The 24,707-nt window shown below is 50.4% G+C and overlaps 1 protein-coding gene across 1 annotated transcript in view; it reads right to left on the bottom strand.

Annotated features, from left to right (window-relative positions):
* Positions 1-1,334: 1,334 nt before the first annotated feature.
* LOC144934387 (nebulin-like) overlaps positions 1,335-24,707 on the bottom strand; it is a 99,967-nt gene continuing 76,594 nt past the window's right edge. Inside the window, exons 118-142 of the mRNA XM_078860081.1 lie at positions 20,521-20,631; positions 19,935-20,036; positions 18,382-18,489; positions 18,009-18,107; positions 16,561-16,674; positions 15,362-15,466; positions 14,146-14,250; positions 13,741-13,845; positions 10,372-10,482; positions 9,809-9,922; positions 9,458-9,562; positions 9,253-9,357; positions 8,481-8,573; positions 6,559-6,651; positions 5,912-6,004; positions 5,348-5,440; positions 4,672-4,764; positions 4,349-4,441; positions 4,125-4,217; positions 3,866-3,973; positions 3,561-3,741; positions 3,327-3,419; positions 2,794-2,946; positions 1,686-2,695; positions 1,335-1,573 (exon numbers count right to left, since the gene is read on the bottom strand). Coding sequence (XP_078716207.1) covers positions 1,400-1,573; positions 1,686-2,695; positions 2,794-2,946; positions 3,327-3,419; positions 3,561-3,741; positions 3,866-3,973; positions 4,125-4,217; positions 4,349-4,441; positions 4,672-4,764; positions 5,348-5,440; positions 5,912-6,004; positions 6,559-6,651; positions 8,481-8,573; positions 9,253-9,357; positions 9,458-9,562; positions 9,809-9,922; positions 10,372-10,482; positions 13,741-13,845; positions 14,146-14,250; positions 15,362-15,466; positions 16,561-16,674; positions 18,009-18,107; positions 18,382-18,489; positions 19,935-20,036; positions 20,521-20,631 — 3,654 coding nt within the window. The 3' untranslated portion in view covers positions 1,335-1,399. The remainder of the gene's footprint in view (positions 1,574-1,685; positions 2,696-2,793; positions 2,947-3,326; positions 3,420-3,560; positions 3,742-3,865; positions 3,974-4,124; positions 4,218-4,348; positions 4,442-4,671; positions 4,765-5,347; positions 5,441-5,911; positions 6,005-6,558; positions 6,652-8,480; positions 8,574-9,252; positions 9,358-9,457; positions 9,563-9,808; positions 9,923-10,371; positions 10,483-13,740; positions 13,846-14,145; positions 14,251-15,361; positions 15,467-16,560; positions 16,675-18,008; positions 18,108-18,381; positions 18,490-19,934; positions 20,037-20,520; positions 20,632-24,707) is intronic.

Raw genomic sequence — 24,707 nt, 5'->3', positions numbered from 1 at the left:
CCACTATTATTGATTAATGCGTTGAGGTTTTTTGTTATTTGTTGGTTGTGCACCACTGCCAAGGCAGTATCACCAAATAAAGTAATTGCGTGCATAAAATCAATTTTTTTAGGTCAAATATGTAACATTTTAAAATATGGTATTTTGTATTTAAAATACAATAATGCTGCTGTCATCACTCTTCAGAAAAATGTGTTTCTTCAGATACATGATTTTATATAGGTGCAAGGCCCAATAGAGTCAAGCACAGGTACACAGCCCATAGCTAGGAATGGCCTCTGGCAAAGATTGACACCTTTTACATTGCAGCACACACCTGGATGTATTCTCAGCACTAGGTCTGTCAAAACTGCAGTATCCCGTAATAAAGTTTAACACAATACTGAACCAGAACCAGATACCTGTACAAATCAATTCCTGCCACCAGAACAGATGCCAATTTCCAGACGATTGGGAGTCAAACCCACGTGACTGATGACCAGCGAGGTTGGTGGAGGTGAGCCCATATGAAGAAGACAGCCTTGGTGCAATTCACGTTACGGGACAGACCCGGGCAGATGGAAACCTAATCTCTGGCTCCTCTGTGGGTCGCATACCCTGACAAACAGCGCAGCACAGCAGGGGTCACTCAGGGGTCAACCCTTTTGAGTTATTAACGAAAGGTTTTGAGACCTTTATAAAAGCTAGAGCCCTGGGAACAAGTGCTGAAATTGTTGTCCCGGGCAAGTTGAATTGTACAGAGTAAATCCACGTCTTGTGAATCCTCCTGATGAGGCCTCTTACCGTGCGCTGCCTTGCATTCTGTGTGGATAAGTTGAGTGGGAACACAAGTCCCTGTAATGAACACCTGGCGCAAAGCAAAGCACAGCTACACAATAGCTTGGAGATCAGGCTTTATTAGAACACATAAGCAAACGCTGTTCACAGCCACCACCATGCAACAAGGGTTCACACGCAGGTGACCACAACTGTGTCGAAATGTGCTGACCAAACTCGCAGCAAAACGTTATCTATGCTCACTAATACGTCTTCAGATTTGTAGCTGAGGGTAACCTTAGGAGTTGCCACCTTTTCAACATACCAAACCCAGACATTTCTCAGTCAGCCTAGGTCTATCAAAACTGTGCATAATACTGGAATCAAGTTCAACACAATACTGGTACCAGATCTTGTACAAATTATTTCCTTACACTCGAGCACAGGTGATAATTGCCAGACTGTCCATGTTGTTAAACTGGTTGTTAAACCGGGACACGTGTACTTTCAGAATGTATTCGCCATGTTTGTGAAGCCTTTGTGTAAAAGAAAGCTGTTGCTTTTGTGGCTGACGATGAGAGAGGTTGGTGGAGGTAAGCCCGTATGAAGAAGAAGGCGGCAGTGTTGCAGCTCGTGCGATGGCTCACAGGGCCTGCACGTAGTTCGCCGGGAGCATGCCGGAGATGCCTGTGCGCTGCACCGTGCCATACATCCAGCCCTCATCGATTTGCTGGGTGTTAACGATGACGTCCCCGTCCTGGAAAGAGACCTCGTCACGGTCTGCGGCCGTGTACTCGTACACGGCTCGGTAGATTCTCTGGAACGCATGGGGAGGGGAGAACACCGTTGAGTTACGCTGCGAGTGACTATTCCACACGTGGGCACGCTCTCTATCTCAACGGTGCCTGCATGGATGTTGTGGCACTCACAGAGGTCGAGGACAGGTGGGACGAGACCGGCGACAAGAGCTGGCGATGGCTGGCAGAAACGTTGACTCCAGCCGATGCCAGGAACGCCGTCTGCATGGAGGAGCTGCTCCGCATCTGGCTGCCCATCAGGTAGCCACCGACCGACTGGCCAGTGTGCACCTTGGTGCCCACCGTATAGTGGGTTTGCATCCTGGTGCCCACCGAGTGACCACTCTGACCTTGATTGCCTACAGGGTGGCCAGTTTGCCCTCTGAAATCCGTGGAATAGCCACTGTGAGCCTGGGGACCCACTGAGTAGTGAGTCTGCACCCTGGTGCCCACCGAGTGGCTACTCTGACCGTGAGTGCCCACTGTGTGGCCACTCTGACCCTGGGAACCCACTGAGTAGCCACTTTGTATCCTGGTGCCCAGAGAATGGTCACTCTGATCCTGGGTCCCAACTGAGTAGCCAGTTTGCACCCTAGTGCCCACTGAGTGGCTACTTTGATCTTGAGTGCCTAACGAGTAGCTACTTTGCATCTTGGTGCCCACCATCTCTTCACTCTGACCTTGATTGCCCACGATGTAGCTCGTTTGCATTCTGTTGCCTGCAGAATGCCCGCTTTGACCCTGGAATCCCACTGAGTAGTCAGTTTGCACCCTGGTGCCCGCTGAGCGGCTACTTTGATCTTGAGCGCCCACTGAGTAGCCGGTTTGCATCTTGATGCCCACCGGCTGTTCTCTCTGACCTTGTCTCCCCACGATGTCGCTAGTTTGCATTCTGGTGCCTGCAGAGTACCCGCTCTGACCCTGGGAGCCCGCTGAATAGCCAGTTTGTGCTTTGGTACCCGCGGAATGTCCACTCTGACCCTGGGTACCGACTGAGTAGTGAGTTTGCACCCTGCTGCCCACCGAGTGGCTACTTTGACCTTGAGTGCCCACTGAGTAGCCAGTTTGCACCCTGCTGCCCACGGCATGGCCACTCTGATCCTGGGTGCCCTCTGAGTGGCCGGTTTGTACCTGCTGAGAAACTGCACACAACCACCGCATTCTTATTAATGAGTGGGAATTCAGGATCCCAGGGGGTTTGCGTGCAATGCAAGCAAGCGGAGTATCAGGACGTCGTCACCTTGGAATTGCACCGCCGGCTGGCTGGAGTACGTGTTGCTGCAGAACGAGGCTGTGCGCGTGGGGCCCGACATCTCCGACTTTTCATCGCCCGTGCTCGTGCTCAGGGCACTGAGGGAGCGTGGGTACTCCCGGCCACACCGCTTCGCTTGAACTGAGTCGGGTACAGAGGACGGAAGGCACATTGCTGTTATGAGGAGCTGCACAAACATGGCATATGTACACCCGTGGTGTGGTATGGCATGCACACCACCCTGTGTATTCACACACCACTACATGCACATATTGTATCTGGGAATCTTCTCTCCAGGCAAAGCAAAGGAAAAAACATTATATCGGAGACAAATCATACTTCCAGTTATTCTCTCCCTATGTACATACGTGTGATGGCCGTGAGTGCATTACTAGCGCCACCAATGGGAACAGTACACTCCAAAAGTGGCCCTGTGCCCCCCTCAATCAGTAGCATCAACGTGAACCGATAGAGTGAGTGAATGCCATGCGTTTGCGGTGGCCGTAAAGTGAGCTGCCCACCGCTGACGACGCGCAGGCTCCGTGACTGGATGTTGTCCTCCGCAGGGTCGTAGTCAAAAATGGAGCCAGGGTTCGTTCGCCAAACACGCAAGTCTGCCGCGCGGAGAAAATAAGAGGTCAGCACGCTCCCAGGCAAGGCTTCTCTGACTAAACGCAGTCGCTGCAGACTGTGAGGCTGTGAAGCAGAGAGGAGGCTGTGAAGCAGCGTGGAGCCAGGCCCCAGAGGCTAGGTACCTGTGGTGCCACCCTGCTCAGCTGAGGTGCTCTCCATCTCCACGACACGCCGTGTGATTCCCTTGTAGGTGATGTCGCTCACATCCTGCGTATTCTTGCGCACGCGCTCCGTGATGGGGTCGTCCGTCACTGGCGTGAAGCCACGCGCTTTGCTGCGCTCGAAGTCTGCGTGGTATTTAACCTGTGACAAGAAGATACCCATTCAATCCCGGGTCACGACAAGCAGGCTCTGTGACGGTATACGGGCGCCGTGTGCGTATGCAGGAGAACCAGGGGCGTCCTGCAGTCCCCCTCACTGGCCTCACCATGGAGATGTCCCGCTGGTTTTGACGCACGCGTCGCATCTCAGGCGTGTCCAGCAGACACATGGAGCGGCCCTGCTGATCCCATCGGCCCAGGTCCTTATAATGAGCCTGCACAGGCGAGCACACAAATTCCGGTATGCACGCGACTAGATACGTGCCTCTGTACACTGTAGTGGAGCTGTGTAGTATCAGTGAGTGTGCATTATGCGCTGGAGAGCAGGACTGATTCAATCAAGAGAAGCGACGCCAAATCTCTTACCGCGTTCATGTGTCTCTCGGTCTCTCGTAGGCGCTCCAGGTCAGAAGGTATATTTACGGGCGTGTACTTCCCAAGCCGCTCTTTGTATTGGACCTGCACAAATACAAGCGCATTTAACAGCTAAAACTACCATTCACATACTGATATAACCTGGTTCTCAGCAGGAATATGTCAATGACAGTATAAATAATTATTTAATGGTCATGTGTTCACATGACACTTACCACGGACACATTGGCCCGGTTGTGGTGGAGGCGCTCCATCTCCGGGGTGAGAGATATGGCCATGCACCTCCGCATTGCTTCCTTGTATTTCACCTGTTGCCACACGAGTTATGCACAGGTCACACCGAATCAACGCTACTCTTCTTCACAGCACTCTGGCCGTACAGTCCGCCAAACAGTGGAAGCATTGAGACACGCGCGTCTCCTTGAGAGCCGCACGCCAAACCCCGTACGTGTCTGAGGCCCGCGTATATCCCCGAGTGGCTGTGCGAGCCCCGCACGTCGACCACACGTGTGACCCCGTGTGTCCCAGCCCCACGTACGTCGGACACGTTGACCTGGTTTGTGCGGACGCGCTCCATCTCTGGGGTGAACATCACAGCCGTGCCCCTCCCCAGCTGCTCCTTGTACTTGATCTGCATCGTCGGCACATTGCACGGAACATGGGTCACGCGAACGCAAAATAACCTTGTGACTGTGAAACCTTCATGGGACAGGTTTAAGCCTTCTGACAGGTTTAAGCCTTTTTACAGGATGTTCGTTGTGTTGCATAAAAATATAGAGAAAACAAATACGTATACTATTTATTGAATCGAAAATCAATAATAGTTATATTTATTTATTAAATCTCTTCACCCAGCAAAGCCTCACCGAGTCTCACTACTTATTTTTTGGAAGATTCTGCAACTTTTCACAGTAGGAGGCAACAAATGCTATGTTTAAAAAAAAAAATCAAATTTGGACCACAATGCCTACACACAATGAGCTACTCTTCGAATGACATCACGTGATCTTTAACGGAATCAAACCACGAACCTCTATAACAAGTGGCGAACTACCGCTGGGCCACATCACTGCCCCCACAAAACCTGTACATAGCTGCATCCCCAGTCGATGTCATCCACACTGCATTACCGACCGGTCTGCAAATACAAAATGACCCTGCAAGCCCCACGAATTGACTCCGTGTGTGTGCGTGCGTGTGAGAGTCCCACGTACGTCGGACACGTTGGCCTGGCTTCTGCGGACGCGCTCCATCTCCGGGGTGAACATCACAGCGGTGCCCCTCCCCAACTGCTCCTTGTACCTCACCTGCAGCCCCACAACAAACACGCAGCACAACAGCAACACAGCACGCCCACAATCCACACCACATTCGCCACACGACAGGCAACATGCACCCCACAGCAACGCGCAGATACAGTGCACATAGGATAAGCACACACATGGCACACACAATACGCTTCAATTGCACAGCAAAGCACAATCGAACGTTAAAATAAGCATCTAACCTATATATGTTTTGTAAAGTAAATAAAGGGTACACATAGATTCATGGAATTACTTTTTAGACCTGAAACAAACCATTATATAGATCGCCAGACGAACAATGTTCTGCTGAATAGTGGTAATTCTGAAACAGAAGTCATGATTTATTTATTGCGTATTGTATGATCATTTGGCTATACAGGTCGCTAATAATGACAAGTCACTAAACACCATTGCCCTCAGCTCAGAGAAGGTGTGTGTGTGAGCCCTTGCGCGTGTGAGGGTCCTGCGTACGTCAGACACGTTGGCCTGGTTTCTGCGGACCCGCTCCATCTCCGGGGTGAGCATGATAGCCGTCCCTCTCCCCAGCTGCTCCCTATACTTCACCTGCAGCCGCAGAGAAAACACATAGCTCACCACAGACCACACGCACGCCACGTACACAACATAGCACACACAGCACGCACAGCGCACACACCTTACAAAATTCGTGTTTATCAACAAGTGCCTGGTATTTTATACGATGCTCATGATAATCATTCGCCCTTGTCACAACTATCATCACAGGCACAAGAGGTCTATGTGTGCTTGGAGAGTGGTAGCGTCGTGGTTATTTCATAGCAATACAAACACGGGAATCCGAGTTCGATACCTGCCCATGGCCAACATTGTTGACTAACATTTGAACCATTCCTGGGCCTCCCCTAGATCGACTTAGCCTTAAATTAGTACCTCATGTGTTGTGCCGCCCTTCATAGGTGCCAACATTGTTGACTAACATTTGAACCAGTCCTGGGGCTCCCCTAGATCGACTTAGCCTTAAATTAGTACCTCATGTGTTGTGCCGCCCTTCATAGGTGCTCGCTAACTGCCCTTGCCCCAACAGTCTATTAAGGCTAAAGGAGGGATATTTGTATTGTGTGGTGCGGCGTGTGACATACGTCAGACACATGCTCCTGGTTTCTGCGGACGCGCTCCACCTCCGGCGTGAAGGGCACAGGCGTAGCCTTCCCGGGATAATCCTTGTATTTCACCTGGACCCCACCACAACAACAAACAACCGTGCGTCACAACCACATCGTAACACCACGTATCATGACACAACACATGCCCCCCTTCAAACGTCAGAGATGCAGTGCAACTGCTACCAGGGCTGAGGTGAGAGTGCTTATATATGGCTAGTGGGGCAGATGGGCTAGCAGGGAGCGCTGGAAGGGTGGCCTAATACAGGATATGAATGACATGTAATTGACATATACAGTGAGGGAAAAAGGTATTTCATCCCCTGCTGATTTTGTACGTTTGCCCACTGACAAATAAATTATCAGTCTATAATTTTAATGGTAGGTTTATTTGAACAGTGAGAGACAGAATAACAACAACAAAATCCAGAAAAACGCATGTCAAAAATGTTATAAATTGATTTGCATTTTAATGAGGGAAATAAGTATTTGACCCCCTCTCAATCAGAAAGATTTCTGGCTCCCAGGTGTCTTTTATACAGGTAACGAGCTGAGATTAGGAGCACACTCTTAAAGGGAGTGCTCCTAATCTCAGCTTGTTACCTGTATAAAAGACACCTGGTCACAGAAGCAATCAATCAATCAGATTCCAAACTCTCCACCATGGCCAAGACCAAAGAGCTCTCCAAGGATGTCAGGGACAAGATTGTAGACCTACACAAGGCTGGAATGGGCTACAAGACCATCGCCAAGCAGCTTGGTGAGAAAGTGACAACAGTTGGTGCGATTATTCGCAAATGGAAGAAACACAAAAGAACTGTCAATCTCCCTCGGCCTGGGGCTCCATGCAAGATCTCACCTCGTGGAGTTGCAATGATCATGAGAACGGTGAGGAATCAGCCCAGAACTACACGGGAGGATCTTGTCAATGATCTCAAGGCAGCTGGGACCATAGTCACCAAGAAAACAGTTGGTAACACACTACGCCGTGAAGGACTAAAATCCTGCAGCGCCCGCAAGGTCCCCCTGCTCAAGAAAGCACATATACATGCCCGTCTGAAGTTTGCCAATGAACATCTGAATGATTCAGAGGACAACTGGGTGAAAGTGTTATGGTCAGATGAGACCAAAATGGAGCTCTTTGGCATCAACTCAACTCGCCGTGTTTGGAGGAGGAGGAATGCTGCCTATGACCCCAAGAACACCATCCCCACCGTCAAACATGGAGGTGGAAACATTATGCTTTGGGGGTGTTTTTCTGCTAAGGGGTATTCCAGCATAACAATGACCCAAAACACATGGCCAAGGCAACAAAGGAGTGGCTAAAAGAAGAAGCACATTAAGGTCCTGGAGTGGCCTAGCCAGTCTCCAGACCTTAATCCCATAAAAAAAAATCTGTGGAGGGAGCTGAAGGTTCGAGTTGCCAAACGTCAGCCTTGAAACCTTAATGACTTGGAGAAGATCTGCAAGGAGGAGTGGGACAAAATCCCTCCTGAGATGTGTACAAACCTGGTGGCCAACTACAAGAAACGTCTGACCTCTGTGATTGCCAACAAGGGTTTTGCCATCAAGTAATAAGTCATGTTTTGCAGAGGGGTCAAATACTTATTTCCCTCATTAAAATGCAAATCAATTTATAACATTTTTGACATGCGTTTTTCTGGATTTTTGTTGTTATTGTGTCTCTCACTGTTCAAATAAACCTACCATTAAAATTTTAGACTGATCATTTCTTTGTCAGTGGGCAAACGTATAAAATCAGCAGGGGATCAAATACTTTTTTCCCTCACTGTATGCTTGGGTCTGCACGGTGAGCTCTTGGGGTGGGATATATGGGTGGGCTCGAGGGGTGGCTTGTTGGGTTGGGCTAGTGGGGTGGGTTATGTGGGTGGGCAGCGTACCGTGCTGATGATGTGCTGTGCTTGCTTGGCGTGCCGCAGCTCGGGTGTGTCGGTGGCACATGTGCCACTTGCCATCGGGTCCCGGTACTGGATCTGAGATGGCAGCGTAGAGCATCGTCGCAACCCCCACGTGTCCAGCGCGATTACCACACAGCAACATCACAACCACGTCACAACCCGTGTGTGTTGTTTAGGATGGCCAGGACTGTTTTCTGTAACGTATGTAAGACTGCCGTGTTCTAGTTGGTCAACATACAAGGTGACACAGTGTCAAAGTTTAATGTATTTGAGTCAACCTCCCCCTGGCCCCTATAATACTGTGCAATATTTTTTTATTTTCTAAACCATATTATTCATGCAAATCACATCCAAAAACTCCTCTGGAGTAGAATTTGTAATGCACAGTTTTCTCATGGAGGTGCAGGGGAAACCCACAAGCAAGCAGGAAGGCAGCCAGAACCAGTGCCAACAATTGCCCAAGCTCTGTGGTTCTATATTGGGATGTTTGTTCAATTCCATTAATGGGTGTGTATACACGTAGAGGAGACTGGAGTACCTGGAGAAAAAATGTGTATGAGAGGTAGGTATAACACTCAATCCCTGCACAGATGGAAATTAATCTTATTTTTTGTACTGCCATACCCTGACAAGCCACCTCAACACTCTTGGGTAAGAGTGATAGTTCCCCCAATTCGTGTGATCTACCATCCCTGCGGGCCACAGTGGCCTACCAGGCCGGGAGAGCCCATGGGCTGAGGAGGGGGACTCTCACCTCACTGAAGTTCTTTTGATTCTCCTTGACGGTGTTGAACTGGGGTGTGTCTAGCACAGACACGAAGTGACCCCGCTCCCTCACCGCATCCGCCTTGTACTTGATCTGGGCGGTACCAGTGGAGAGGCGAGAGGCACGAGACGCCAGTCAACACCAATCAAGCCGGGGCTCGTGGCCGAGCGTGTTTTGCCGCTGCGCTACTCACCGAGCTCATGATGTCCTTCACGTGACGCGCGTGCACGATGTCGGGAGAGTCGACCACCGAGATGTAAACGCCGAGCTCCTTGCCTGCCATCTCCTTGTATTTGGTCTGAGGCCAGGCAGCACCCCGCAGTCAATGCAGTGAAAGCGCACGCGTGATCCTGCTTAAAACCGAACTCGCTAAACAGCCCTCAAAAGTTGGTAACGCGTATGTTTTCGCAGCCAATGTTATGATTCGTAATCAACTTTTGCATGAGGCCACGTAACAACCTCGCTAAACGTTTGTCGGTTGGTAGAGGGGCTCACAGAAACATGGTCAGATCATGACGTGGTTCTGGTGAGAGTGCAGACTCACCTGGCTGAGGATAGATGTGGCATTCTTTGCCCGCTGCAAGTCGGGGGTGTTCATGTCCTGGACAGTCATTCCCTTCCCCTTGATCACCCTCTCCAGGTCCTTTTTGTACTCTCTCTGCACATCATACATTGTGTGGCACATACCACACCACGGCCACACCACACATCACAATACTTGCTCATATATACACACAAAGCGGCAGTGATGGCACTACAGAACTTGTGCCAGGCTACGTGTACTTTCAGATCACGTGAAGTGGCAAGCGTACATTCAAACACAGCGCCCCTCACTACACACCACATGCACCACCGCCCACCACACATTACGCTATCAATGATGTTTCTTTGTCAGTGGCTTGGTTGTTTTTGCCCCGATTTCTATTTGCTTCATTGCCGCACTCTTAAGTTATTGCTATTGCCATTGCGGTGACCCAAATCAGTCACTGTTGCAATGAGACTCGAAACCTGACTCGCTCGTGAAAGAGTACTCAATGCGCAGATGCGCGCTGCTCTTTCTGTTGTTAATAACGACAGTGTCTCTGTGCAGGGCAGCGCAGCACCCACCTCGCTGAGGATGCTGGAGGCGTGCTTCACACACAGGTATGCGGGCGTCGTCTCCAGAACGTTCAGATTCCGTCCCTTCATTCCCTCCTCAAAATCCCTCCGGTAGTCTTTCTAAAGAGGCATCACAAGGGACCACTCATGAGTGACCACAACGATCACTCCCGTCACAGCTGCTTCAAAGATGGCCTTGATCACTCTGCCGTCTACACCACAATGTAATTCTGAGCTGTCGAATCTGTAAGATAACTTCACTTTAATTTTGACTTAAAGCTTTTGTGACTGCAGGAATTCATATTCTTTGGATCTTTCGGTAAAGTCACGTAGATAGGTTCAAAGAAAAAACAATAAATACAAAAATAACAAAAAAACTACGACGTTTCAATCGCAACACACTGGTGCAATAATCTGTTTACACACTGGTGCAATAATCACCCAAAACCCATGTTGATGTATCTGTAACTGAATTTTACGATGAACGTTTTTTTAAAAGTAATTTGTGCGAACCAACTTTTGTTCCTGGAAAGTTATTTGATTTGATTTAGATTTTGTACAAATGTTTTTATTTCTTCTGTAACCTGATTGTTTTTGCTCTGATTTATATTTGCTCTTATACTTTGTTGTACTTGGCTTTAATGTTATTGCCTTTGTCATTATGGTGACCCAAGGTCACTCTTGCAAATGAGACTCATCCTCGTTTCTTGAGTTCTCAATTGGTTAGACAAAATAAACTTGAAATAGCTGAGAATATAAATAGGTTTGAGACTAATAGTTCCTCCGTGATCACCATGTTGGTTCACTCGGAGAGATGAGGGCCTTGATACACCAGGCCTCCTAAAACTGTAGATTCGCTATAAATAGCGCCACATATCTACAAACTAAGCCTGGCTGCGTCTACAAACTAGTGAGTGCGCGGAGTGCGCAGTTGCGTAATCCGCGGCAAGACGTACCGCATCGTTATACCGAGCATTGCAGCTGCAGCAACATGGGAGGGAAGAAAGTGGCGACGCCGTTCCAATCCTCACACACCCTTCAGTATGGGATGGAGCTCATCACGACGGAGGCCAATGGCGCGCAGTCCTGTCGTTGCTTGTTCTGTGTTCACCAAGGCCGTGATGTGGTCGAGGTGACGGGTGACTCGGGCCGCAAGCGCAAGAACCGCACAGACATCAAGTACTTTACGAAGCCGTTCCTGCCGCATCAGTACCGCCACCATTTTGAAGGGCAGCACAAGGAATCGTGGATGCTCTACCAGACGCTGTCGCCCGATGAGAAGAAGAGCTACTTCAACGGCATGGCCAAGCGCACCAACACGCTCCACAACTACATGGACCTGTCGACCGCGTCGATCGACTACGTGATCCAGAACAGCATCATTGAGACAATTATCGGGGACTTGTTCTTTCGCGATGACGACGAGGACAGCGGCGACGACAACGACGACGAGGACGCGGCCGCAGCCATCGCCAAGAAGGCCGCCAAGAAGGCCAAGGAGAAGGTCAACGCGATGAAGCTGTTCGTCAAGAAAGTGAACATCGAGACGGGGACGTATACGTACACGGCAACAATCAAGAACGAGATGCGCTTCGAGCTCGCCATGGACCACGTCGGTGTCGGCATGTCGTTCCGTCAAACGGCTGCTGCCATCGATCATGCCAGGATCCGCACCAACACGCCGAAGCTGCAGGGCATGAACGACCTCATCGTCGCACAGTCAGTCCGTGTTCTGGTGGCCGTCGGGCTGCAGATGATCGCCAGGATAATCGACGATCCATCGGTGTGGGCCTTCTCTCTGGCTGGCGACGGCAGTACTCACCGCGGCCAGTCGTTCTTCGACCTGCGCACCCGCGTTTGTTACCGCGGCTTCCTCGTCAATCTGCACCTGGTCGCGATCCCTATGTTCGAGCGTCACACTGCTCAGAACATCTTCCGCATGCTCGTCAAGTTCCTCGACGCGCTGTACCCCAACTGGCGCGCCAAGCTGATCGGCTTTTCATCGGACGGCGAGAATACGATGACTGGGCGTCATGGGGGGCTGGTGACGCTCATTGTGAAGGAGGCCGAGAACGACGTCATTCGAATCTGGTGTCCGCCTCATCAGATCGATATTGTGGTCAAGAAATCCGCCGAGTGCGTCTTCGATGGCAGCTGGGTGAAGATCGTGTACGACTTTTCGGTGTACCTCCGCACCCAAAACAACCTGATCATCAAGATGAAGGTCAAGTGCCCCAGGAAGGCTAACCGATGGGCCAATCTCGGGAACGTGCTCAAGTTCTACAAGCAGTACTGCCGAGCATTGATCGAGTACACTACTGAGAACAACCCCGCGAAGCTGCCCACCGCCGATTGGTGGGTTCTTACCTACGCGCTCGCGCCCGCCATCGACGCCATCAACGTCACTATCGTCCAGCTCCAGAGCCAGTCGCTGCTCATCGCGCAGCAGGAGGAGCATATTCAGTCGCTTATCGGGTCGCTCACCGTTTTGTTCAGTGTTGAGATTGTTGATAGCGTCAACAATCATGATGAGGCGTACGTGTCGTATCATGATCAGTCGATGCGCATCGCGTCTGCCGCGATCATTGCCCACATTGAGGACCAGGGATCGTTTGCGCAGGAGAGCTACGAGGGTCTCAATGAGGTCGACAAGACAAGGATCGTCAAGGAGATCTCGATATATGCGATGACGCTGATCGCGGGTCTCAACGACGTCAAAGCAGAGCGTAACGACGCCAATCGAGCTCTCGACCAGGATGCGGCGCCCGTGATGCCCGCTCAGCTCGTGAAGATGCGTCCTGGTGTGTTCGTGAAGGACGTGCTGGCAGTGCGTCGCGTGCATGTTACGAAATTCTGGTCAGCTGTGAAGGTCGACATGGTCGAGGAGGAGCATCGCCAACTGGTCAAGCTCTACAAGGAGGACACGATCATTCACGACGCCATCAACAAGCACACCAACACGACGACATTCAACGACGCGTGGGATGTGCTGCCGAGTGGTTTCGACAACCTCCGCGCTTTCAGCGGCGGGTTGGCATCGGTGCTCGCCAACACGACGGCGGTCGAGTCGGACTTCTCGATACTCAAGTGGGAACTCGACGAGTTCCGCAGTTCTATGATGCATCTGTCCCTTGAGGGCATCTTCCAGACAAAGCAGCGTCGCCTCCTGGTGTCGTTGCTTCGTTAGCGAGCGTAAATCAATGAAACAATGGGGCTCTATAGATGATCTACATTTATTCTACAAACTAATCCTGGCTGTGTCTACAAACTAAGCTAGTCTGTATAGTTTGTAGATATGTGCACAGTTTTAGGAGGCCTGTGATACACCCATCCCGAGTGTTAAAATCTCCCGAGTCAATGTGAACAGAGAAGTCCTACCTCTCGCTGCATCAGCTGGGATTCGCGTGCCGTGATGAAGGTGGGCGTCTCGAAGTCCAGCATGGGCTTTCCTTTCGACTTCTCATAGTCCTGCTTGTACTTGGACTGCTCGGCAAAAACAGAGAATCACGCTCGTCACAGCCCCTCACGTAGACCTGGCACTGCAATGAGGGGTAATGTCCCCAGGTGCGCCTCCAGCAGATTGGGCTGGCATGGTGGGCACGTTAATCGATTGTTTGCCTCAGCAACCTGTGTAAGCTGTGGTTTATATATTACCTCTATTAATCGCGTCTATGCGAGCGAGTGTGAAGCATGCCCTTGCGTGTCACGAGCTGACAGGTACTAGGTTAACGATGCACGCTGATACTACGCATGTACGGCGGCGCTTGGCCTTGTGTCACCCACCTCGCTCTGCATGTCTGTGACCTCACGGTGATGGACTTGCTGAGGCCCATCCACCACATGCAGGTACTTTCCACGACTCTTCTCAAACTCCTTCTTATACACATTCTGCAAACACAAAACACTCACTCTCATCTCCATTGCCATCTCACATAGTATTTTTGACAGGATACATTGAATCTAAACACAAAGGGGTTAGGTTTCGATTTAAAGCTTTCGTGACTGCAGGGATTCATCTTCTTGGTTCTTTCGGTAAAGTCACATAGAAGGGAAGTAATAAAATAATAAAAATAAAACATAATAAAATAATTCTCACGACGTTTCGGCCACAACGCAAGCAGCCGTCCTCAGGTGAATAACATGTCTGTCGATAAGACAGAGTCTAAATGACACGTCTTAGGCTTGGAGTGTCTATTTAAGCTGTGAGGGAGGAGGAAGAGAGCCTTGACAAAATAATTTGTCCTCCTACCTCACAGCTTAAATAGACACTCCAAGCCTAAGACGTGTCATTTAGACTCTGTCTTATCGACAGACATGTTCTTCACCTGAGGACGGCTGCTTGCGTTGTGGCCGAAACGTCGTGATAATTATTTGATTATGTTTTATTTTTATTATTTTATTACTTCCCTTCTACGTGACTTTACCGAAAGAACCAAGAAAAAGGGGTTTAGGTGTCACCTCCATCTCAATCCGTTGCTGGGGAATCATGTTTTTGCTCCAAAATTTGTCACAAATGTTTAGCAAGTGGTCATAATAAGTCACGAGCAAAATTTGCTTAACCACATACATGGAGTAGGTCAAACGTCCCGATATAGTGCCACAAAGCTTGGAAAATTATAATAATAATTTGTAAACATTTTTCAAATTACATTTTAATCAGGGCCCCATGGTGTATATGGCTATTGCGAAGTCTCCTACTGTTGAGAATAGGTTTTCCCCTTTTTTCTGGCAACTAAACAGGTGTTAAGATGTTAAAACACCAAACTGAATACTCTGATAATATATGCATTGTCTTTGAAACTGATTGGTCTCCTACTGTTGTTCGCTCAGTCTTCCTCACCTCTCTATTTGCTACAAAGGTCGACTTCCCATAACATTACCTATTACAGTATAAATAGATATTTCTACTTTTAAGGCCACAGTGTTACTGATGAAGGTGTTGAGTGTTTTCAGTGCAGTGCCAACGGCGTAGTGGCGATTTTCTCTGGGGAGTGCCCACCTCACTGCTGAGTTTGCTGGTGGAAGTGATGTGCTGCATGAGCAGCGAGGAGGCCAGACCCACACCGGGAGTGTGCATCTTCTTCAGGTCCTCCTTGTACTTCACCTGCAGGCGCACAGCAACACCGGTGGCATGAGGCTGGCAGGGCATCCCGACGTACAGCTCGGTTCTAACTCTGAAACACAACTCTAACCCCCAACCTCAACTGTCACGCGTGTGTGCGTCCAACCTGTGTGCACACCCAAACCATCACGCAAACTCCAGTCATCGTCGCAGCGGCTTTTGAATAGCCATCGAATAAAGATGATCACTGCATCGTGCGCTTTCAGATGCGCTTCTGTGGCCATCTGGAATGCTCTTCCTTCTGATGTTAGGAAGCCACTGTAGCTATTAACTTTTCAATCTGAAACCTAGCTGTAACTCCCAATAAGAAAGGCATAATCCTAACTCACCACAACTTTGCCCAACCTGCCTGAAACGTGGACCTTGCCTTACTCCAGTATGCCACTGTTAGTGGAGTGCTAGAGAGCGGGTGAGCGGCACACACCGCACACGTGTATTTTCGACTGGCGTGGCCTCCAGAGACGGTCTCGTGTGTCCCGCGCACGGGCGACTGGGCAAGCAAGGATGGCACCAGCTAGTGGCACAAGCAGGAACATAGCAAGGGACTTCTCTCCCAAGGGGGAAAGAGTATAATCCCCTAATATAACATTGTACAAAAGAATAATGTATGAAGGAATTGTGGAGTATATAATAAGCAGACATTATGTCTTCCCATATTTGTCGCGGCGCTTAAAAATGAAAGTTTTTTTTTACACCTTATTAGCCACACGGCATTTCTGGAAGTGTGTTTTTTCAGCAGCATTAGCTCAACAATACAAGCAAACTCTGGAACAATTCTGACATGCAGTGTCTTATCAGCAGTCAGGCTTGCTTGAATTAATGATGGTGAACTATCGATATTATAGTAACATCTCTTTACGCTTTGGGTTCCTAATTCAACGCAAAATTATATTGTGATACATAATTAGAAATAATCGTTAGCGTCGTATACAATACGTAGCTTTGTAAAAACTGCCTACATTGCTCTGCATGATCTTACCGTCTCCTGTCTGACTCGCGACTCTTATCACAAAGTACCCTGCGATGTGGAAGGAGAGTTCAGGATTGTCAGTGGTTGCGAGAATGATGCTTCTCACCTCGCTCGCCAGGGCAGTCGCTTGCTTGTTCGCTTTGTAGGTGGTCGACTCGTCTGCCTTAAAGTGTGGCTTCTTCCCCTTCACCTCCTTGTCAAACTTTTCCTTGTACTTTGTCTGTGCATGCATGGACATCACACCAGGAATAACATGGTCAGTTTAATAGCCTCATGAGGCAATGGCCAAGTACAGACTTCCCTGGCAGGTAAATTTGGGGGGTGTAATTGTATTTAAATTAGTTACTCAGAAAAGCCCCAATGAGTCTCAAGATGTAAGACTCATTGAGGGGCACACTCGAAATGAAGGACGTGGGCAGGTGCTCCAAATGGAGGGCAAATACATTTATACAATTATTGTGGTAAATCTGTAAAATGCAACAGCACGTGTGTCACACACAGCAATCCTCAACCGAGTCGCCATTAACCACGTAACTTGTGTACCAGTCGGTTAATCAATAACAATTTCATCTTCCGTCGTGTCAGCTGAAACGACAGTGCAAGTGTCTCAAATTCTCCCACAACCTCTGTTCACCCAGCGGTATAAATGGGTGCACCACGATCGGCGGGTCGTGTGCGGGGGCTAGAGAGTGCTTACGCCCACCTCTTCCAATGTATTTTACCTCATGCCAGGTGAGGCCCACTGAGCTATGTAGCTCTTGTTCAGATGTGACCTTGCCACAATGACAGCTCAACGAAGTGGCTTATGAGAATAGGTTTTCTCCTTTTTACTGGTAACAAAACAGATGTTAAAATGTTAAAACACCAAACTTAAACCTTTTACAAGGAATCATGTCTGCATTAACCACAATACTTGTGGTCAGAATGCAAACAAAAAACATTGCATTGTCTTTGAAACTGATTGGTCCACACCAGAGACAGCTTTCTTTTGAGCCTAGTCTCAAAACGGTGTTAGACCAGAGGACGCCAAAAGGCGTGGCTTATCATATGGAAATTTATAGCAGCCAAATACTCTAAAGACAAGTTTCTAAAAGTGGAGGAAAAGACCGGAGGACCCAGAGAAAAGTCCACGCGACCAAGGGGAGAACATGCCAACTCCAAATATACAAGCATCAGGGTCGGGATCAAACCCACGACCTGTAAACTGGGCGAGGTAGTTAACATCTTGCCACCGTGACGCCATCACAAGTTTGGTCAATGTGGAAGAGTAGATCAGAATCCACTAATGCTCACTAGTAGAGGCCCATCCACCAGTAATGGGGTGAGGAAGCAATTGTAGGGCTGCACCTTGACCTTTTACTGGGGTTGTTGGTAGGGGGGGGTGCAATTGAAAGACTGCGTAGGGTGCTCATGCGTCAAATCAGGGCCATGAGCTGCACCTTCGTACAGCTGCCTTCACGGCAGCCAGGCCAAGCCGGAGCTCTTGCCCACGTTGGCCAAACTCACGTTGGGACACATGTGCGATGCCCGTGGTGTAGTGTTGTGAAGGCTCACGTGGCTGATGAGGTTGCTGGCCTTCTTGAGTTGGCGCATGAGTGGTGTGTCGTAGGAGGCGGCGCCGTGGCCGCGAGGCTTCTGCTTCGTGTATTCCACCTGTTGGAAGCACCGCCGACATCATAAAGGACCCACGGCCGTGTCCTAGAAAGGCTGGAATTTAGCGAGCACCCTGGACACGTCGGTGATGGTCGTAGCTGTAGTATTCTTTATTTAACCAGGAGATGAAATTAACCCTAGTTGAGACGCATTAGGCAGCATCACCTCTTTTGCAAGGGCGCCCTGGATCACCACAACTGCAGGCTGAGCGCGTAAGACATAACTGGAGAGTACCATGATCGTGCGTGACTGAGGAAGATGCGTCAGGACTTACCTGCGACACCAGGTGAGATACCCCTGTGGCGTGGTCGATGTCTGGCCGAGTTGCCATTCCAGTGATCAACCCCGCGGCCTCTTCCTTGGCCTTGGCCCGGTATTCGATCTGTAGCGATGGCATCACATTCCTGCTCATATCCCTCACTCACGTCACCGACCATCATTCAGCGCTCTCGCCCAGACTCCTACGCTCACTCAACCTCGCTCATGTGTGGGTTGCACAATGCGGTTTACACTGCTGCAGGCTATGCACTCTATGGTTTGCTTTACACTTGTGTAGTGGCGTAACGCGCACAGGGTTTGCAAACAGCAGTTCATTATGTACGGGGTTGCAGACAGTGATGTCAGCTAAGGATAAGCAGGTGCAGGCAGGTGGCCTGTGTGACAGCAGACAGAGACGCCAGCAATTAGGGAAATAGGCAGTGATTGGCTGGCTGCAAATGCAAACGCGGAGTAGGCGCCACAGAGGCGAGAGAGAGTGGCGATAAGGGGGAGAATACGCGCGTGGGGCGTGGCGAGGACGCCGGCTTAATGAGGGCCACCTGGGGGCACTTAATGAGGAGGGGGATAGGAGGGAACGTGTGTTAGCTGATCCTCCGCTGGAGGCACGGGCGAGGTTGGAGGAGTGACGGTGGCCAGGCTAGCAGTAGAGAGGCTAGCGGAATCCTAAGTGTGAGTGTGCTAAGGCTAGCAACAGATAAGCTAGCGGAGTGTATAGTGAGAGGCTAGCAGTGGAGAAGCTCGCGGAGTGTATAGTGAGAGGCTGGCAGTGGAGAACTGCAAATACCCTACTACCATACAATAAACCGATGTGAAAAAAACTTAATTTAAATTACATCAATATAATAAATGTACTCAATATACTCTCCAATAAGCTGAGTTATTAACATTAAGTGACTGGTGTACCAAATTATAATTATAAAAAATGTCTCTTCCTTTATTACCGCTAATCCTCCATAATACACGAGCATAATATGACTTTGAGACCTCCCACCGCCTACACGTTCCACAAGGAGTGACTAACCCCATATCTGCATTTGTCATCAACATGCTAAATTCCTCTGTTGATATGTAAACTCCTTTGTCAAGGCTCTCTGCTTCTCCCATCCAGCTTAAAATACGCTGCCAAGCTTAGCAGTGTTCATTAGGACGCTGTCTTTCCGACAGCTCTGTTCTTCACCTGAGGACGGCTGCTTGCGTTGTGGCCGAAACGTCATTAGAATTGTATTATTTGTTATTTTTTTTATTTTATTATTTCCCTTCTACGTGACTTTACCGAAAGACCCAAAGAATATAGTTATTTTGTGTTGCTTTAAAATCTGTGGTGTCTGTGAATGACACTGTGGTTTACAATCTGTCATTTACACTGTGGTTAACACACTGATTTATACCGTGTGGTTTACACTGGTTCACACCCTGTAATTTAAACAACACCTGCTATTTACAGCATGTCTGTGGCACACACACTGGTATACATGATGTCCCTGTTAGAGATGTGAACTGGGCTTTCTCCAATTGGGGTGTTCGTTGTGCGAAGGAGAGGGGACCCACATTGCTAATGAGCTTGGCAGCCTGCTGGGCCTTGAGGATGTCGGGACGATCGGCCACTTGCGTGTAGTTGAGACTGGCCCTGGCGGCCTTCTTATAGGCCACCTACAGGCAGCACAAGGTACACAGTCAGCACAGCATATAGCACATGATCAACATTAAGTGTGTTGCTGTAATGTGAAAGAGTAGACCCATACACACGAGAGTTCACTCTCGTGGAGACCCATCCGCCAGTGAGCAAACAATTGCTCAGGGCTGCACCTTGACTTTTTAGTCTAGTATTTTGGCAGGGGTTGCAATTTAAAGGCTGCAGGTGGGGTGCTCATGCATCAAATTGGGGCCACGGGCTGCACCTTCGTACAGCTGCCTTCACGGCGGCCAGAACAAGCCGGAGTTCTTGCCCACGTTGGCCACACTCACAGTGGGACGCGTGCGCGATGCCCGTGGGGTAGTGTTGTTAAGGCTCACATAGGTGAATCACGTGTACGTAGCGGAGCCTGCGCAGGTGTGCGAGTACGTCAGGTGCGTAGCAGCGGGGGGCGTGGGGGCGTACGGGCGAGGCTGTGGGGGGCTGTGGTGAGCTACTCACCGAGCTCTGCTTCTTGTTCACGTCCATGGCGTGCTGCACGTCGGGCGGGTGCTCCATGCTGGCGTAATCGGACTTCCCTCTTTCCTGATCGTGCTTCTGCCGGTAGCACTTCTGCAAACAGCAGTGCATGCCAGGGTGGCCACTCCCACAGCTGCCTTCACATGTGAACGGTGTGCCTGTGCTATGGGCCTGCGCTATGTGGCCGCGTGAGGTATTCATGGTGAGACCGTGCGATATGTGTGCGTGTCTGTGCGTGCATGTATGTGTGTGTGTGTGGGAAGTGTTCGTGCAGTGGTTAGCACACTGCGCTATGAACCCAGTGGCCAGAGTTCCTGCGCACGGTCAACATGAGCGATCACTATCCATACCAGACCTGGTAATCACTTAGGTCGCTTCAGCCTTAAAAGAATACCTGGCGTGGTTGTCAACATTGCCACTGGGGAGACAAAATCAGCGGAATGTTGTGCTGGGCACACCGCTCTCTTTTGAGTGCCATGCTGACCTTCATAGGTGCTCAGTAACAGCATTTGATCGATTAGTATGTTATCTTTACGTACATATGTGTGTGTGTGCGCGTGCGTGTGCATGTGTGTTTGTGCGTGTGTGTATGGGGAGCGATAGTGTGGCGGTTAGCACGGTACGCTACAAACCCAGCGGCCCGAGTTCCATTCCCGCTCACGGTCGACACCAGTGATGATTATCTGAAACAGTCCTGGGCTTCCCATAGGTCGACTCAACCGCAAATGAGTGCCTGGTGCGGTGTGTAAATATCGGCACTAGGGAGACAAAGGCGGCCGGGCGTGGTCCTGGCCACCTACCCCCTCGTGTGTTGTGCCGGCCTTCATAGGTGCTTGCTAACAACACTTGCCCCAACAGTCTGTTTAGGCAATAATGGGCATCTTTGTCTTTATGTATGGGGAGCCATATTGTCGCGGTTAGCATGCTGCTCTACAAACCCGGCAACCTGAGTTCAATTCCCGCTCACGACTAACACCAGTGACAATTATCTGAACTGGTTACGGGCTTCCATTAGGTCGACTCATGCTCAAATGAGTACTTGGTGCAAAGTGTAAACATAGCCACTTGGGAGACAAAGGTGGTCAGGTGTGGTGCCGGCCACCCACCCCCTCGTGTGCCGTGCCAGCCTTCATAGGTGTTTCGCTAACAGCACTTGCCCAAACAGTCTTTAAAGGTTATACGGGGGATCTTTGTCTTTGTGCATGTGTGTGTATCTGTGCGAGTGTTTGTATGCATGTCCTTAACTCCTCGCGGTGCCAGATGGGCAACCCTGTCGTGGACAGTGCTGTGGGGGGGGAGGTCCAATTCCGATTGGCCTCTCCGTTCATGGCGTCTGTGACCACCACAGTGGCTAAATGGGGGCTCTGGACAGGTGCGAGGGGCTGGTAACCCCTCCACCTTCAATAAATTACCACTAAACCACGACTGAAATATCTAACTAATAAGCTTGTGCCGGAGGCCAGGCGTCTATGACGTCTCCTGGCCAAACCCCATTTGGCGGAGCCAGGAGATTGAATCTTTACCCTCGGGGTTCCTCCAGACACAATGAAAAGCCACTACGGATGGCCACGTGGAATGTTCGAATGCTCACTGCGGAGGAGAAGCTGCCACTCCTCTGTCGGGAGCTGGACTGGTACCGCCTGGATCTCTTTGGCATTCAGGATGTCTGGTGGACCGGCTCTGGCTCCTGCCACCATGAGGGGTGGACAGTCCTCTACTCGGGGCAGGAGACTGCCAAACAACAGGGTGTGGCTCTTCTTCTGAACAAAAGAATGAAGGGGGCGTGGGAGCGTGGCGTTGAGGTGTGGGAAGCTGTAAGCCCCAGGCTACTTTGGGCTCACTTTCCCATCAACCGGAGGCGAGGAGTCGTGGTCGTGATTACTTATGCCCCCACCGAAAACGAACATCCATGGAGGGATGCAGGCAAAGCCGATGAGTCAGATGCCTTCTATGACCTCCTGTCACAGGTGCGGACTAAAGTGGCCCCTCGGGATAGAGTCATCTTGTTGGGTGACTTCAATGCCTGAGTTGGTCATGATGCTGGCACCTGATCTGGAGTGATTGGAAGGCATGGGCCAGATCAGCTCAATAACAATGGTAGGAGGCTGCTAGATTTTTGTGCAGCCCATGGGCTTGTAATTACCAACACGCTGTTCCATCATGGATGCATGCCGGGTCCAAGCAAGAACATCTGTTGGACTACATAGTGACAGACCAGCGGATGCGAGTCCATGTCCTTGACACCAGGACCTACCGTGGAGATGATCTGCCCTCTGACCATCGACTAGTCAGTCATCTGTAAGATGCGCCTGCCATTTTTCCACTCTGGTGGTGGGTGTACACACAGGACCCCATTCCAACCTAAGGTGGCCTGGTCTCAGTTAGCTGATGAAAGTTGCAAGCGAGAATTTCATCATCATTTGCGGCTGGGTTTGGCATCATCCCCCACTCCTCCTGATGTCGAGGGTAAATGGGCGAGGTTTAGGACTGTGACTCATGCAGCTGCAATGGTTGAGGAAGTGTTCAGGCTGGCTGAGAAAAAGCGACAGGCCCACTCTAATAATCTAATCGTCTACAGCATCCCACGTCAGAGAATGAGGAGGCTTACCGCAGCCTTCGCTCGGAGGTTCGGAGAGCCGTGAGGCACTGCAAGGATGGGTGGTGGTCGCGGGTTGCTGAGGAGATGGGTCTGCCTCAGTGGCCCACGATCACAAATCCCTATTTAACTCCATTAAAAAAGTAACCTGCAGCGCCACACCTATTACCATCATTACGGGAAAAAAACGGTGATCCAATCTCCGACCCCCAGGAACAGGTTTGCAGATTTGCTGAGCATTTCTGTGAGGTCCTGGGGGAGGGGAAATCCCTCAGCCAAGAAAACATCGTGGCACAAAGTGAGAATGACCCTGCTGAGGCTGCGGTACCTCAAATATTGGAAGTCACCCCCTGTGAGTAGCTGGCTGAGGTGCCATCTGTTGAGGAAGTACTGAAGGCGATCCAGAGTCTGAGACCAGGAAAAGCACCAGGCAGAGATGATCTCCCAAGCGAAATGCTGAGGGAGGGTGGCGTTTGTGCACAGACTGCACTACATGACATCATAACAACAGTCTGGACCATTGGACGGGTTCCGCAGGACTGGAAGGATGCCCTGGTGGTCCCCCTCTTTAAGAAGAGGGACCGCACAGACTGTAACAACTACAGGGGCATCTCACTCCTCAGTGTGCCGGGAAAGGTCCTGGCAAGGATTATTCAACATTGCCTTGCGAGGCACGCTGAGGAAAGGCTTGCAGAGCCCCAATGCGGTTTCAGGAAAGGGCGGTCCTGCACAGAAGCCATATTTTTTGTCTGTCTGCTACAGCAGAGGTGTAGGGAATTCCAACGAGATCTAGGAAAGGCACCGGGCAGAGATGATCTCCCAAGCAAAATGCTGAGGGAGGGTGGCGTTTGTGCACAGACTGCACTACATGACATCATAACAACAGTCTGGACCATTGGACGGGTTCCGCAGGACTGGAAGGATGCCCTGGTGGTCCCCCTCTTTAAGAAGGGGGACCGCACAGACTATAACTGCAGGGGCATCTCACTCCTCAGTGTACCGGGAAAGGTCCTGGCAAGAATTATTCAACATCGCCTTGTGAGGCACGCTGAGGAGAGGCTTGCGGAGCCCACAAATCCTTGAAAGATCTGGGCAAAGTCCTATCGGTGAGCTCCTCCGGCAGGCAAGGCTGCTTTGGCAGGGTCATGTAGCCCGCATGCCCAGCCACCGCATGCCTAAACAGCTTTGGTTCGGCCGGATAGAGGGGACTAAATGGGCGCGGCACGGGCTAGAGAAGAGATGGAATGATGTGGTACAGGAGGACGTGGAGCTGAGTGGACTTGCCGATGACTGGTACCAGCGGTGTCAAGATCGGCCTCTGTGGAGGAGGCTCGTGAAAGACGCTACTGGGCAGTTGGAGGCAGTCGCCCTCCAACAACAACAGAGGGCGGAGGAGCGACGCTCACAACAACGAGCGGAGTGCCGGGTGGCTAAAGCACAGCAAGTTGGCACAGTAGGGGGCAAAAAGTGGTGCATCAGCCAGTCATCTCAGTGATCTCAGTCAGTCGACCTGTGGCACCTGGGTCTGCCCCGTGACTTCCTGCCAGCGGGCGTTCGACACTTCACGTGGCCT

The sequence above is a fragment of the Lampetra fluviatilis genome, chromosome 10, assembly GCF_964198595.1.
Source record: "Lampetra fluviatilis chromosome 10, kcLamFluv1.1, whole genome shotgun sequence".
NCBI classification, from domain to species: domain Eukaryota; kingdom Metazoa; phylum Chordata; class Hyperoartia; order Petromyzontiformes; family Petromyzontidae; genus Lampetra; species Lampetra fluviatilis.
This window is presented reverse-complemented; position numbering and strand designations above follow the sequence as displayed.